The sequence below is a fragment of the Polypterus senegalus genome, chromosome 3 (assembly GCF_016835505.1).
Source record: "Polypterus senegalus isolate Bchr_013 chromosome 3, ASM1683550v1, whole genome shotgun sequence".
Lineage (NCBI taxonomy): Eukaryota > Metazoa > Chordata > Cladistia > Polypteriformes > Polypteridae > Polypterus > Polypterus senegalus.
The window spans coordinates 225,674,489-225,689,240 of record NC_053156.1 but is presented as its reverse complement, the minus strand read 5'-3'; the positions used below and the strand labels follow the sequence as shown (position 1 = coordinate 225,689,240).

General features: G+C 34.0%; 1 protein-coding gene across 2 annotated transcripts in view; it reads left to right on the top strand.

The window, feature by feature from the left end:
- Positions 1–14,752, top strand: part of LOC120525930 (voltage-dependent L-type calcium channel subunit alpha-1S-like) — an 89,712-nt gene that overhangs the window by 63,399 nt on the left and 11,561 nt on the right. For both annotated transcript variants that reach the window (XM_039748629.1, XM_039748630.1), the window contains 6 exons: positions 5,413–5,541; positions 7,470–7,535; positions 9,165–9,256; positions 11,917–12,076; positions 13,164–13,291; positions 13,408–13,504. In XM_039748629.1, coding sequence (XP_039604563.1) covers positions 5,413–5,541; positions 7,470–7,535; positions 9,165–9,256; positions 11,917–12,076; positions 13,164–13,291; positions 13,408–13,504 — 672 coding nt within the window. The remainder of the gene's footprint in view (positions 1–5,412; positions 5,542–7,469; positions 7,536–9,164; positions 9,257–11,916; positions 12,077–13,163; positions 13,292–13,407; positions 13,505–14,752) is intronic.

Below are 14,752 nucleotides of genomic sequence, written 5' to 3'. Positions count from 1 at the left end.
TTCTAAACTTGTGAAAATCCTTCACTCTGGCTTTGTCATTTCAGATTTTTTAAAACTTCTGTTGTGGCTTGGCACAGTAACATTTGCGTGCTCCAGTACAAATAAAATAAAAGAAATATGTTTCTAAAAGCCAGAAATTCATAAAAATTGTTAATTAGTTTACAGTAGCCTTATCTGTTATTACTGATGGCTATAAGATAGACCATTGAGTTTAGAGACACGCATTTAACAAATCTTTTGTAATGGAGGCTTTATATGTATGCAGCTGCATGCTGTCATTGCTTTTTGTGCCATGTCTTTATTGTTTTTGTTGTTTGCTGTATAAACCTTTGATTCAGAAATCCAGGAACTGAAATCAGAGAGTTGAATGAAGCTATCTGCTGTCTCTGGATGTGCAAGATCCTTGGAATACCACCCCTATTGCTCAGACAAAAACGAGTTCTGTCATTCAATCTGTGCAAAGTAAAAACTGTCCAAACATACAACCAGACTTTATCAAGGCAAAAAGAAGCTTTTTTAAGTTATTACGTAATTGTTGTATGCTGTTTGGAAAAATGTATGAAATGGTACAATTAGTTCACATATCCAGTTTAGTGCTGCTTGTTGCAACAAATATAATTTTCAAATTCACTGACAAGAACTTATTCACAGGGAACACATAAATTATCAATGATAGCATATGGATCTGGACATGACTGTTTTATTTATACCAACTATTCCCACCAGTAATAAATGACATTATCGACCTGTTATTAGCATAATTGGCTTTATTAACTTGTAGGACTGTCTTTAGGAAACGACAGTCCTAACATTGGTATATTTTACTGATACAATTGCGAAGTTGACTTAGGTAGTTTTAGTTTATAAATATCATGGTTTAAGCTATAGCATTTAAAGCAACATTTTTGTGAAGGTTTTTCATTTTTCATCTACATATTTCACAGGAAGCATTTTCAAAAAATGAAGTGAAGGCTGTAATCTATTTATGCAGTCACCACAGTACTTAAATGAGAGAGGTCTCCTTTTGCTGTTTAACAGCTTAACTGTGTAACTGTTCTGCTGGCTGAAAGGTTAATTTGAATTGTAGCAACCAGGGGGATAGGTGAAAACCAGGCCAAAGGCCATAACTAAGAAGTTGGTCGTAAAAACATTTCTAACAGAATTATTAACCAGAACTCAAAGTCAAAATGAAAGCAAAGGATCTAATCCCAAATGAAAGCACACTGTATATACTGGGTCTTATATAAAATATCAACTAATCTGGGATAAAAGAACCTGCACAACATGGCACAAACGTTTTAAATAATAATGTCACCGTGTGCTGCAGAAAAACCCTGGTAAACAAAACCATGACCAATTGAAAACAAAACAGTTTCCTTAATGGCAGTACCCATTACAAAACACAGAATATACTGTATATTCTTCACATTCCACAATCTAAAATCCAAATCCTTATACAAAAAGTTCTAAACCAAGAAAATCAAAAATTAAAAATTATTGGACCCACAAAACAAAATAAAAGGAGAACTGAAGAAACATGTACAGAGTCAGCTTATAGCCTGCTAATCCTCTAAATATTAGGCAGATGGTCCAGCAGCATCAAGGGGGCCCACAGATTAAAGATGTAAAAAACAAAATTAGTAGAAGAATTTATAGAGTAATCATACAAAAAAATAATACAATAATTAGATGTACAAAACACATTAAATGAAAACAATAAAAGACTGGAATTGATAAAATGATTTACATAGAAAAACAGCCAAAACAATCAATAGAAAATAGCAAAATGAATAAACTAAAAAAAAATAAAGAAAAAAAAGAAAGAAGTGTGTAAGCCGAATTTAATCAGACAAATTAGCATATGAGGGGGGCTAATGTGATTGTTTTACTATTGAAAGGGTCTATAGGCAGCAAACCAATTTCCAGTGTTTTTCAAAATACACAAATTACCTGGTAGTGCAACAGAACATGCTTCCAATCACCCTATGTTTGGTCAGTTTTTTCTGTTCATTATTTATGATTTAAAAAAATCTTTATTGCTCAATTTATCTGTTATTTGAATTTATCATTAGGTTGATTTATGAAGCTGTCTGTAATATGCTGTTTTGAGTCATTTAAGATATTTCATGTTTGATCTAAGCTTTCATTGTCATGGATATAGTTATACATGCAAGCTGACGGCACTTTTTTAAAGTTGAAGTTCAGTCACATTTGATAGTCTTTGTAATGGATATTGTTGGCATGATTAATATATATATATATTATATTGTAGCTGCACAGTTATTTTTAAACATTTCTGGATTTCTTGTTGGTATCGTTAACTGATAGTTGTGGTGCTGCTGTTAATCCAGTCCTTGATTATTTTTGACCTTGGTGGCTAGTGATATCATTTTGAATATGAAGTTTTGATTTCACAAGAATGATGACAGTGTTTTGTGTTGCTGCTTCATAATATAGATAGATAGATAGATATTTTATTAATCCCAAGGGGAAATTAAAAAAAAAATGGTAGTGAGTTCACATTTCTGAGGATCACAGAAGGCACCGACAGTTTATAACGCCATTTTCTCGCAAGCTGCTTGGCTTTTATCTTATCTTTTATCTTTGCGCCGGCTCGGCTGCCCCGATATCGTCTTCTTACCTCGTCAGGTAAATAGGGAACCACACCAGCGTGGGCGTTTCTTCTCAGTGCTTTAAGTTGACTACTTGAATAGGCGAGTCTCGGAGTGTAAAAATCCATGTCAAGTAGTAAAAATAGTAAAAAGTGTCCAGGGAGCGATTCCACATAAAAGAAAGTGGTAGAAGTGATCAGTGAAATAGAGAAAAAAATAGAAAAAAAAGGTAAAAAGATAAAGTCATACACGGAGCTGCTGGAATGGCTGCCACTCGCGACAGCGCCGGAAATGAAGAATAATTCCATAATAATAATTCCACGACACTGGGTTTAAATCTGGTTTGGTTACACTCTGTATAGAATTTGTTTGCTCTCTTTGCATCTTGACAATCTTTTTCTAGGTATTCCTGTTTTCCTCTCATTTACCAGTCAGTTTAATCTGAGATTTTAAATGTACCTTGTTTATGTGAAAGTGTGTGTGTGTGTCTGCTTGCGTGTGTGTGTGTGTGTGTGTGAGAGTGTTTCCTGCACAGGACTGATGATCCTTGCAGGATTGGTTTCTGACTTAAGCAGAATACTGTTGGAATAGCCTTGAAGCCAAATACCACCCCCAACACCGTGAACTGGATTACGCAGGTTCAAAATGCATGGATGATTTTCATTTTAACTAACTTGTTATAAAATTTCTTATAATTTGTTGATGAAGGCATACATACTGTAATTAAGTAAGCTATTCTGATATTGGTATAACATTTTGTAAATGGATCCAGTCTCAAAAAAGCACCTCTATCTCTGGAGAAGAATAAATTACCATTTTAAATTGTGTGATTAATAAATATTAATATATTGTAATACCACTTGTATAAGGTGATTCTAACAAAGTTTCATACTTAATATTACTAAATGAAATTTAGCAATAGTTTAGTTTAACCAGTGAAAATATTAACAGAGATCTAACTGACAGAAAGCAATGGCTTGGGTGACCTTTTGGTTCTGTATGCTGTTTTAACAGAAAACACCCTTTCAAAAGGACTTTAAGAGTTTATTGCTATGCCAGCCATTAAGACGAAAAGGGCAATGATTTTATAATTTATTAATATTTGTCCAAAATTATACTGCTAATTTATGAGAGCTAGATAAATGCTTTTTTTTTAAGACACAATATATCACTGCTAGATTTGAGTTACTTTTTAACATTCTCAGCTAAGATATCAATGAGTAAACCTGATAGTAAAGAGAATTAATTTTGTGATATTATAAAAAGCATATGCAGCAAAAAAACAAACAAAAAGGGTTTGTCAATTGCATTCACAATGAGAGTAAACACTGATCAATGTATCCACCTTTATATGGGCTTTATTGTATCCCAGAAATGTTCAGATCTATTGAGGGTTTACTGCACCATTTTACGCATTTTACTTATCCTTAAAAGAAAAATGGCAACTTCTCATGAACCAGGTTGGTGCTATTTACCTTTAGCTAAAAATAATTCTCCCATGCATCAATTTAAAAGTAATTTCAACTTTACTGAGATTTTGTATCTGTTTGGTTTCTTATCAGTGTGTTGAGAGGATTTCTTTAACTTAAGTAACACAGTACTTTAAAAATAAAAATGTATTACTCTTTCAGTTTTGTATTATACATCACCATATCTAAATTGCTTGAGGTACAAACGACTCCAGGGACTTTCAGTTAAAAGAGACTTACTTTCAGGAATTAAACTTTATTTTCAGAAATAGATGCTAGTGTTTTTATAGTACATCAATGGAACTGAATGCATACCTACAAAACCTAGCCCAAGCTGTGCATTCCTATTTATCTCTTTACACTGGTGTGTTTTATAAATGATATATGACAATTTTAATGAAAAGGTACAGTATAATTAGTGGAGTATTTGTTTGTGTACTAGAAGTATTTTCTTATCTTTCATTGGTTCTTCAATAGTAGAGGAAGGATAACTTCACACCCAGAAATAAACCCACATAAATATGTGTCTTCTTTTTTGCTTTAAAAGCATTATAGCTTTGGTCTTTCATTTGTCTTCCTTTTCAGTAATTTTAATGATTAATACAAATTATGTATTAATTGTAAATGTTAAAATTTTCAATGTAATATATATCGAGCGCTTTTGTGTATTTATCGATCCTTTGATGCAATTGCAGTAGCTATGGAATGATGACCTATTACAGTACCATCAGTGAGTAGTGGAGAAGTTTAGAGATGCTAAGACATTATGGATATTGCTTGGTCAAATATGTCTGCTAAACTAGTTGACTAGTATAGTAGTGCCAGACTCAACCCCTTGGAAAATTATTATATCATTGTTCAGATGGTTTCTTCTGCCAGAATAGATAAATTAGGCTGTTACAGCCAAATTACTATCTATTTTTTTATTTTATATCCTTCTTAAAGTTACTGTTCACCAGGGCCTGCATTCTAAGAAAAGATAAGAAAATGAATTTGAATACACAATCAGAGACTCCTGAAGGATAAATGAGTTTAGAGGGCCAATGTGCTTTCTAAGAGCAACTTCAGCATCTTGTGGTGACTGACAGTACAGTATATAATATTATTTCTGTTAACACTGCCAGATACTTGAGCCACTAGATACTAGTCAACACATAACAGGACATTTTTGGCTGCTATGTCTGTCAACAAGAAATGATAAGCCAGTCATGCTGAAGTTTCCAAGTGGACAGCCCACTGGTAGCCAGCCTCTAAACCTTCATTCTGCTTAATTGTGTTTCCCATTTTCTTCACTCTTTTTTCTCCACTTCTATTTTTTCCCTTTTATGAAGGAATCTGAGGACAACTCTCGCATCTCTATTACTTTTTTCCGACTCTTCAGAGTAATGCGGTTGGTCAAGCTACTTAGCCGAGGGGAGGGAGTGCGAACATTGCTCTGGACGTTCATCAAGTCTTTTCAGGTGAGATTCAAGTATCAAGAACACACAATTTTGCTTGTGTATAGTTGAAATTTGAAATAAAGTTAAAACTCTACCAAATCAGTAGGAGAAAACCAATTGGTGGGAATGTCTGAGCTCTCAATAATTAAAGTATTTTATAAAGAGTTGTAATAGGAGGTTGTGCTGTCTTGATAAACCTCTGCATCATGGAATTCAAAAGCATAAGTGTGTTCATAGAATAAATACAAAAGGTGGTAATGAAGGCAGGGTCAACGTAAAAGTACAAAGAAACAGAACTGAAACAAAATCCTTTTGCTGCTCTGGGCTGAGCTGCAGTATGCAGATCTTGTGCACATATCCATTCAGTAGAGTGACTTCCTCACATCAAATTACAGTTTATCAAAGCACGCTTACCTCTTTCGTTCTCTAGATCATTGCCTCTTACATTTGCCAGTTGACTTGTCAGTTCAACTTGATTCTTGTCTATAGGTTGAAATAGCCGTTGTCCTGAGGCTGCTCTAAATTCCATTCCATAGTCACTTGAGATCACATCCAAATTTGGTCTATAAAGTATCAAGGTCACCTAGCATTTTATATAGCCTTTACAGCAACACCTTTTAGGCAGCTTTAGGGCTACCACATTTAAAAGAACAACATGGTCTTATTTCCATTATAAGATTATATGCTGCCATATACTAAAGTGACGGTTAACAAATGGGCTTCATACCAACACTTGTTTCAACAAAAATCTGAACCGAATAACATACAATTCCATCTAGCTAGACTGCCCTTTCACCTCAGACTAGCCGGCCAGTTTATGTCCTACTTGTGTTGACTGGCTTATAGAATGTACTGCACAGGGGGATAATCCAGCAGCCTTGCCAAAGTGGTTACAGTATTCCTAAAACTTTGGGGAATTCACAATGACCTGCTTAAAGAAAGCTGGTTCTTTCTTTAAAGCACTAAATAATCCTTGACTGACACTTTACAAACAATTACCAAATGTTAAATATTAATCTACATCACATTTATTTTACTGACATAACACCCACGTAGCTATTTGACATGGAATATGTCCTTTTGTCATGGCTTATGTCATTCTTTTGTTCTGTTTTTATTCCTAATATAACATGTATATCATTGAGACGCCTTGACCTCTTCACGTCTCTATAATCTTTTGCTAATCTTGTGCAATGGATTGTCTGATGCCATTCATTTTCCAGTAAGTAAAAAATTATTATCATAATGCAGCCCAAAAAGAAGATTATTAGCATAATGACAGCAGAGTCATACATAGACAAATAACAATAACAATTGTTTCCATTCAAGCATACCTTAACACATGAATATTACTAAAAGAGAAAACTGTAAAACAAATATTGTTAATAAAAAACAATAATTGTCATTTAAAACAGAGAAGAGAATTCCTAGGCATATCATTATCAATGTTTGGATTCACTGTGTGCCATAATGACGAACATGCAATGAGGCACCAAAACTCCATTTAGCATGCAATACTGCCATGGAACTTCATATACCCCCACCCTACTCACCTTCTTCTCACAACACACTTTTGTTGTACTATTTATTTTTATTTCAATATTTCATATTAGCACCACTGTCCGTTTTACTCAATGCTTGTCTGTCATTCCCACCTCTCTCACACTTTCTTATGCATATCTTTGCTTGTCAGTTATCTCAGGTTGATTGAGTTACAGTTCTACTGCTTGCAAGTATATGTTGCCTTTTAGATAACTGCATTTCTGTAATCCTGCAGATACTATCTTGTTTTTTTGTACTTGAGGACTGTACAGATCATTCTGGCACAACCTATTTGCTTTACTTGGATATGAGGCACTGAAGAACCATTGATTTTATCTATTTTTTAAGTCATGATTGACTGTGTTTTTGTTTTTAACATTAATATTTCACTTTGTTCACTTCACCAGGCTCTTCCTTATGTTGCTCTACTGATTGTGATGCTGTTCTTTATATATGCAGTCATTGGAATGCAGGTAATTTGTCTTACTAGAATCTTCTCCCAAGCCTAGGTTCATAGCAGACTGGAACAAGTTCTTCTTTAATACTGTGTGGTATTTGTTTCCACTGATTGTCCCTTCAACTCTGATAAGATTCCCATTCTCAGCACATGAAAAGCATCCCCATAGCACAATGCTGCCACTACCGTATTTCACTGTAGGTATGGTGTTTCTTGAGGCATTGGCAATATTAGTTTTATGCCACGCATACCTCTTTGAAGTCTGGCCAGAAAGTTATATTTTGATCTTATCTGACCACATAACCCTCTTCCACATCTCCCACTATGTCGTTCTCATGCCATATGTGCTTTTATGTGGACCATCTTTAGGAATGGCTTCTTTTTTGCTACCCTCCCATAAACGCATGTTTTCTGGAGGGCTGTTGAAATTGTGTACCTATGGCCCTTCACTCCAGTTTCAGCCACAGAGCATTTCAGAGTTCTGAGAGTGACAGTTGAATTTTTAATAGCCTCTCTCACCGGTCAATGTCTTACTCTGATGTTTAGTTTTGAGGGATGGCCTGTTCTTGTAAGAGTCTGGGTGCTGCGATGAACCTTCCACTTTCTGATGATGAATCCAACAGTGCTCAACAGGATGTTCAAACTCTTCAATATTTTTGTAGCCATTTCCTGCCTTGTGCATTTAAATGACTTTGTTTCTCACATCAGCAGAAACTCCTTTGTCTTCATTTTTGTAGTGATTGTCCAGAATAGACTATTGTTGTTACAAATGGTGCTTTTTATATCCAGAGAGATATAAAGGACTCACAAGTAGTACCTAGTTATGTTTAATTATGGTCAAATGACTGTCACCTTTGTGATTAATTTATCATTTGTATAACCCTGGAGCTTCCAAAGCAAAGAGGTTTAAATACATATGCATGCACTAACGTTTGTGATTTCCTTCTTTAGTTTAAAATCTGAAGAAAATGGTTTATTTTCACTTTGGAAATGTTTTGTTACAGCATAAGAGTTCACATTAAAAATACTTAATAGATAAATATGTGAACAAATCTTTTTGATTGAATACTTTTGCATGTCACTGTATTTCAAAAAGAGTATGGGACAATAAGACGTTATACTGAAGCACTACTGCAAACTAATTGGTAGTTCAGCTGCTAACATTATGGAGTTTTAGTCAAAAATCTACTTTTTTATGAAAGTGAACAGTGTTATAGCCTCTGAGCACAAACTGTCTATAAATACTAAAATAATGTTTGAAGTTTGATAGGGTGGAAATAATTTGTTATTGGAGTGTGTGAAAGGTGTCTTGTTCAACAGAGTCAAGTTTGTTCATTGTATTATAGGTATTTTTGTACCAGTAATAAGTCTAATGTTTTGAATGGAATATTTGCTGCATTGAGGCATATTATTATCATATCTTGTTTCTCATTCGAGGTGACTGAGTTGTACTTTTAAATCAGAACTGGTAAACATTTGCACACTTGTGTTGGAAACAGTATTTTGAGCATGTTTGTTTATTTCAGGCTCTGAAATATTATAACATTTTTGATCAATTAGAAGGAATTTATTATTAATTTTTTTTATAGCTCATTGTCTGACCAGCTCTGATTTGTAGTTTTTCTCTCTAATATATTTCTTCAAGGTGTTTGGCAAAATTGCTTTGGTGGACGGAACACAAATCAATCGCAACAATAACTTCCAAACCTTTCCTCAGGCTGTGCTTTTACTCTTCAGGTGAGTAAGAGATATACAGTCGATTGAAAATAGTACATGACTTTTAAGAATTAAGAGAAAAGACTAACCACTACATGACATATTCAAGTGCCACATTTGAAATGGTACAGCATCAATACTAATTTTGAAGGATGGTTTTTATGCACAATTCATTGCTTCTCAAACTTCAAGTTAACACTTTGCACTGTGAATAAACATTGATATTGAACAAAGACACAAACTGCTTTATTAGATTGTTCATCTCCCCTCCCTATATACCATATAAATCGGCATGCAGAGTCACTTTATAGATTAACCTGGTGGACATAAATCAGATTAGAAAAATCACGACTAATCTTTCCAGACACAGAAATTAAAAAGGATAATTGACAGTTGTAATGTTAAGAAAACCGCAGAGTGGTATTGTAGTCAAGCATACTTCAAAGGTATAGTTACACAGAGGAAGAATTTCATTTTTTCCAAATTAATTTGGAGAAAACCAATAATATTCTCTTACTGTACTGTATATAAGCCAACACTTAGGTTAACTTGATAGTACTCCTATTATCTTTTCTATATAGACAGGAATATAATCAAACAGTGACCCCTGCTTCTCACTAATGACTTTAACCCTCAGCATGTAATGTAAATGTACATGAAGAAATCCAAATACTGGCCCCATGTCATGCATAGAGTCAAACAACAGAACATGGAGCCAAGCTTGATATATCCCTCAAAGTCACTTCCCAGATTCTGTCTGTGATGAAGCTAATCAAAAGCTCTGCATCTTCTCCAGACTGACAATAAGATAAGGTTAACAGAATCCCTATCTTCTGTTCTAGTGTCACATTGCACTTGAAGATATCTTCAAAAAGCAGTAATAACTGTACTTGACAACATTCTGTAAATATACTTATACAATAACCAAAAATAGGTCCCAGTGAGCTAGCAGTATATCTAGAGTATACTGCAGGTGCGTGAGAGAACATGGGTAAAGCCAATATTCCCCTCGAACTCCCCTGGAACAGAGTATCAGTGGTACCTATTGTTTACTTGTTGGTGCTGCTGTTCATGGTGAACCTGGTGTGTGTAATTTTTGTTTTGTATAATATCTATCTCTTACAGCCAGATATTACAAAGGTTTATTCTACACATTTCCATAACATTGATGTTGTTCATTCAGTGTAAATTTTCTCTTTCAAGCAACTTAAGATTAGTCATTTAGTGCCGTAGCTTGAAATATTTGGTTTCAGATCTCAATCAAAGTAAAAAAAAAATGTTTGTGCCAAAGTAAGTTATGGTGAAGGGAATAAACGTAAAAATCCTATTTCAGTTAACCTAATATTTTAGGCTGTTCGTGTGCTGTGTTTGAGGGGCCGTTTGTATATCCTTACGGTCGTACTTTCCAGCGTGATGGCTTTCCAACTGCCAGAAAAGAAGAACAACTTAAAAAATTTACTTCAGTATAAAACAAGTGAATTGAAACCCTATCACTCTAAATGTTTTCCTCAACTTAAAAATTGTGGGATCAATAAGCTAAAAAGATTTATATTGGTTCAGGTTGTAGAGAAAAGCCAAACAAAATGACCCCTTTTATTGGCTAACTAAAAGGATTACAATATGCAAGCTTTCGAGGCAACTCGGGCCCCTTCTTCAGGCAAGATGTAATCAGATTGAATCATTACCAAACATTTTTCAGTGTACAGTCCACTAAGCAGCTCAGATTTTAGTCTAACAGAAAATTCCATTTTCATTCCATCATTAATGATTTGTAATTTCTGCACATTGCAGAAGACAACTACTCTGCTTTTCACAAGTTAGAATCTAGGGTATATGGACCAAATATTTCAATTATTTTCTAAATTATAAAACTAAACTGTTGCACACATTTCTAGTACTGCATTGTAATTTGTGATTTTTTAAAATTAATGAAACATACTAAATTCAACTCAGTCCGGCAGAATAAGATAATTGACATATAACATTGCATTACCTGTCAAATGTTCTCGGTACAAGACTCCATTCATCCATTGTCAAGTCTGAATAAAGTGAATTTAGGTTTAGGGGTGGAGGCAGCCTGTGTTTTGGGGTGCTGAAGAATATCCCTGCACTGTTAGGGTCAAAGCAGGAACTAAGCCTAGATGAGGAAATAGACTACTGTATATATAACACAGACAATGTATTTTATAAAAGTATTACAAAATTATACTGAAGTGATGTTTTTCAAAAAAGGATTTTGCTACCTTTTTATATTCACTTAAAGTCTGTGACAATTTTTGTGGTAAAATTATTTTTTTCTTTTAATTAACAATGTTACAAATAGGAAAAGACATTTCATTCTGTTGAATTCAGTTATTTTGTTAAGGATGAATATATCAAAATGGCTTTCTTCTCCAATCAGTTTTCAGATTTTTTTTATGGTCTCAATTTCAGTTATGTGACTATACCTTGATTCAAATTTTGATGAAACTTTGAATTTAGAAGAGCTTCCAGTTTCAGCCTTGAATGCAGTTCACTCTAGTTTTCATCCATGACTTCAAATACATAAATTATTGCCTTCATTACCTGTATTTTTTCATAAAAGTCACAAATGTGAAGATTTTATTGCACTGTGTTTAGACAAATTCCACCAGTGAATTTTGAATTAAATGAATGAATTGTGGTTCTTCTATTCTTGTTAGATGTGCGACAGGTGAAGCCTGGCAGGAGATCATGTTGGACTGCATGTATGGGAAACTTTGTGACCCCAACTCAGACTTCCTGCCTGGAGAGGAATATACATGTGGCTCCAGCTTTGCTGTCTTCTACTTTATCAGCTTCTATATGCTTTGTGCCTTTCTCGTAAGTAATATTCCACAATAATTAGTAAAGTACAAGGCAGGGCATTAGTAATTATTTGGCATATTGAATTATCTTGAATTTTAACCCACCTCACATTGCATAGCTATTCTGGCTTTCTCCTGTGTTTAAAAAGAGTTAACGTCTAATTGATAGACAAACACCAACTCGGCAAACATTATGTAAATTCAGTCAGCTTATAGCTTGTGTATCCAGTCTGTAAGGTGCCCAAGTCTGAGTGACATGAAAACCTTTCCAAAACAGAGTTTTTGTTTTTTTGGGAGTACAGATGTTTCACAACATCTTAAATAGGTGGCTAATACATTTTTTTAAAATGTTCAGAAATTAAATATTTAAAATGGTGGCATAGTCTAAAATGTGTTAACAATATTCTGAGTGATTTATTTCTAAAATCGTAGGTTTCATTATGAAAGATGCTTTTCCGTTAGTTTTCATGTAGGTCTACTATTGTTTGATAAATGTCATAAAAACAAAATCTTGAAAGTTTGTATGCGAATGTATCACATCTGTGAGCTACACAGAATGGCAACTTCATTTTAAGAAAATTATTTAAGATCTACAATGAAACAGAAACAGACAATAGACAAGTTGATAGATTTTATTCTTGACACGTCTCTTTTAACTTCATGTATGTTGCTTAATACTTGGTGAGTATAACCTCACCTGCAGAAATCTTTGAACCTATTACAAGTACAAGTACTGTGTGGTTGTCCTATGAGATGACTATGAACCAGTACAGTATAAATATATTTTGGATTGAAACTGAAATTAAATTAATTCTGTCCTAGAACAGTGGCGGTGACCAGAGTAAAAGAGACAAAGCACAATGTTTTGTAGCTGAATGTCTGTTTGGGTGTAATGTGTGACAAATTATAATGTGAACCTACATAATGATAGGAATCTTTGCCTTCTTTTCCTAAAGTAAAAGCCAAAAAAGGAAATAATCTGAAAATCAAACATCAAAATTCCTGATAGAGATTCTAATTTAATATGTGCCTTGTAAAATTTTGGGGAGACTGATATTTACAAATGAATAAAGGCTAGTCACATTGTTCTTATTTTTCTATAGATTATAAATCTATTTGTAGCTGTTATCATGGACAACTTTGACTACTTGACTCGAGACTGGTCTATCCTTGGGCCTCATCACTTGGATGAGTTTAAGAGGATATGGGCTGAGTATGACCCTGAGGCTAAGTAAGCTGTGTGTTTTTATCTAAATATAATTTGTTTATTTAAACATCCACAGACACTTCTGCCTTGCATAATCTGATTTACAATGCTGAGTATGCAAATTGCACTTTCTCCACTAGGGGCCGCATTAAACATCTGGATGTAGTGACATTACTGCGTAGAATTCAGCCCCCACTTGGCTTTGGAAAGTTCTGTCCTCATCGAGTCGCTTGTAAGGCAAGTATGGATATTAGAGTAGAAACCAGGCTATATACAGTAAATACTGGAAGGTTACTGATTGTGAGAATTATTTACCCATTGAATTTTTGCTGAATCCATTAGCTTCACTTTACAAAATATAACAGGTGGTTAATACAGATACTCTTTTTTATGTTGGTAAAAAGGGCAATAACATAAACAGTAGACAGCCTTCTTATCACTCTCTTTTTCTTTAAATTAGATTCACTCTTCAAATATTTTATTAAATATGAAATAAGAACCATCAACAGATTGGTTTTAGACAACCATATATCTTTGTGAGTGTCTTCTGGAAGTAAACTCCTGCAATTAAATGTTGTATGGGGAAACTAGTTGTCATATTTGTTTCTGATCATATCATTTTGAAAATTGAGCATGGAATCTCTGTTTCATCTTTCAGAACCATGAAGAGATATGTACATTCATAAATTGGCAAAAGTCCACATTAAATAAATTCTGTTTTTGTATTTGTGTTTTGGATGTTGTGATAGGCTTATTTTTCAACACATGATCCTGACTTAGTAAATCAAATAATACAAGTTATTCATAACATAAGGATAGTAGAAGATGAATGTATGCAAGTATGTACTGATGGATAACTACAAACAACACAAAACATAAATCTGTGCAAGCTTAGTTTGATCTTTTTCTGTCCTATAGAACATACCAGTGTAATAATACACATAACTTCAGTCGGTCATTATGAATTTTATTTTCTTAATTCTTACCTTAAGAAGTATTCTGCAAACGTCATTCCTCTTCTTCTTCCTCTTCTTAAGAATTCCGATCTTTTAGTCAGTCAAGATGGATACATTATATAATTAGTTATTAAGCTTTAAGTATCTACACCATGATGGTGCTGTTGATTTTCTCACAGCTAGTCTGTACTGGTTTAATCACCCAAACACAGCTCCCCTGTGTTTGTGTGTGTGTGTGTGTGTGAGAAAGAACATTTTATGAAGAGAAACATATAACTACTAAAAACATATTCTTCACAAAAGTTATTACTTTTTGGTTGCATTGATACCAATAACCAAATTACATTAGCTGGCTTTATCCTAATTCCCAAGTTACAATTAATAGTTCTTGGAATCAAAGTAGTTGTACTTATGGTTTGGTTCTTGTTGACTTTGTGTGTAGTTGATGACTGTTCCAGTCTTTCTGAGTCAGCAGTCACTGGCATACATGGAAGGATGTTCAACAAGACTTTTCTTTCTTTGTTAAGAA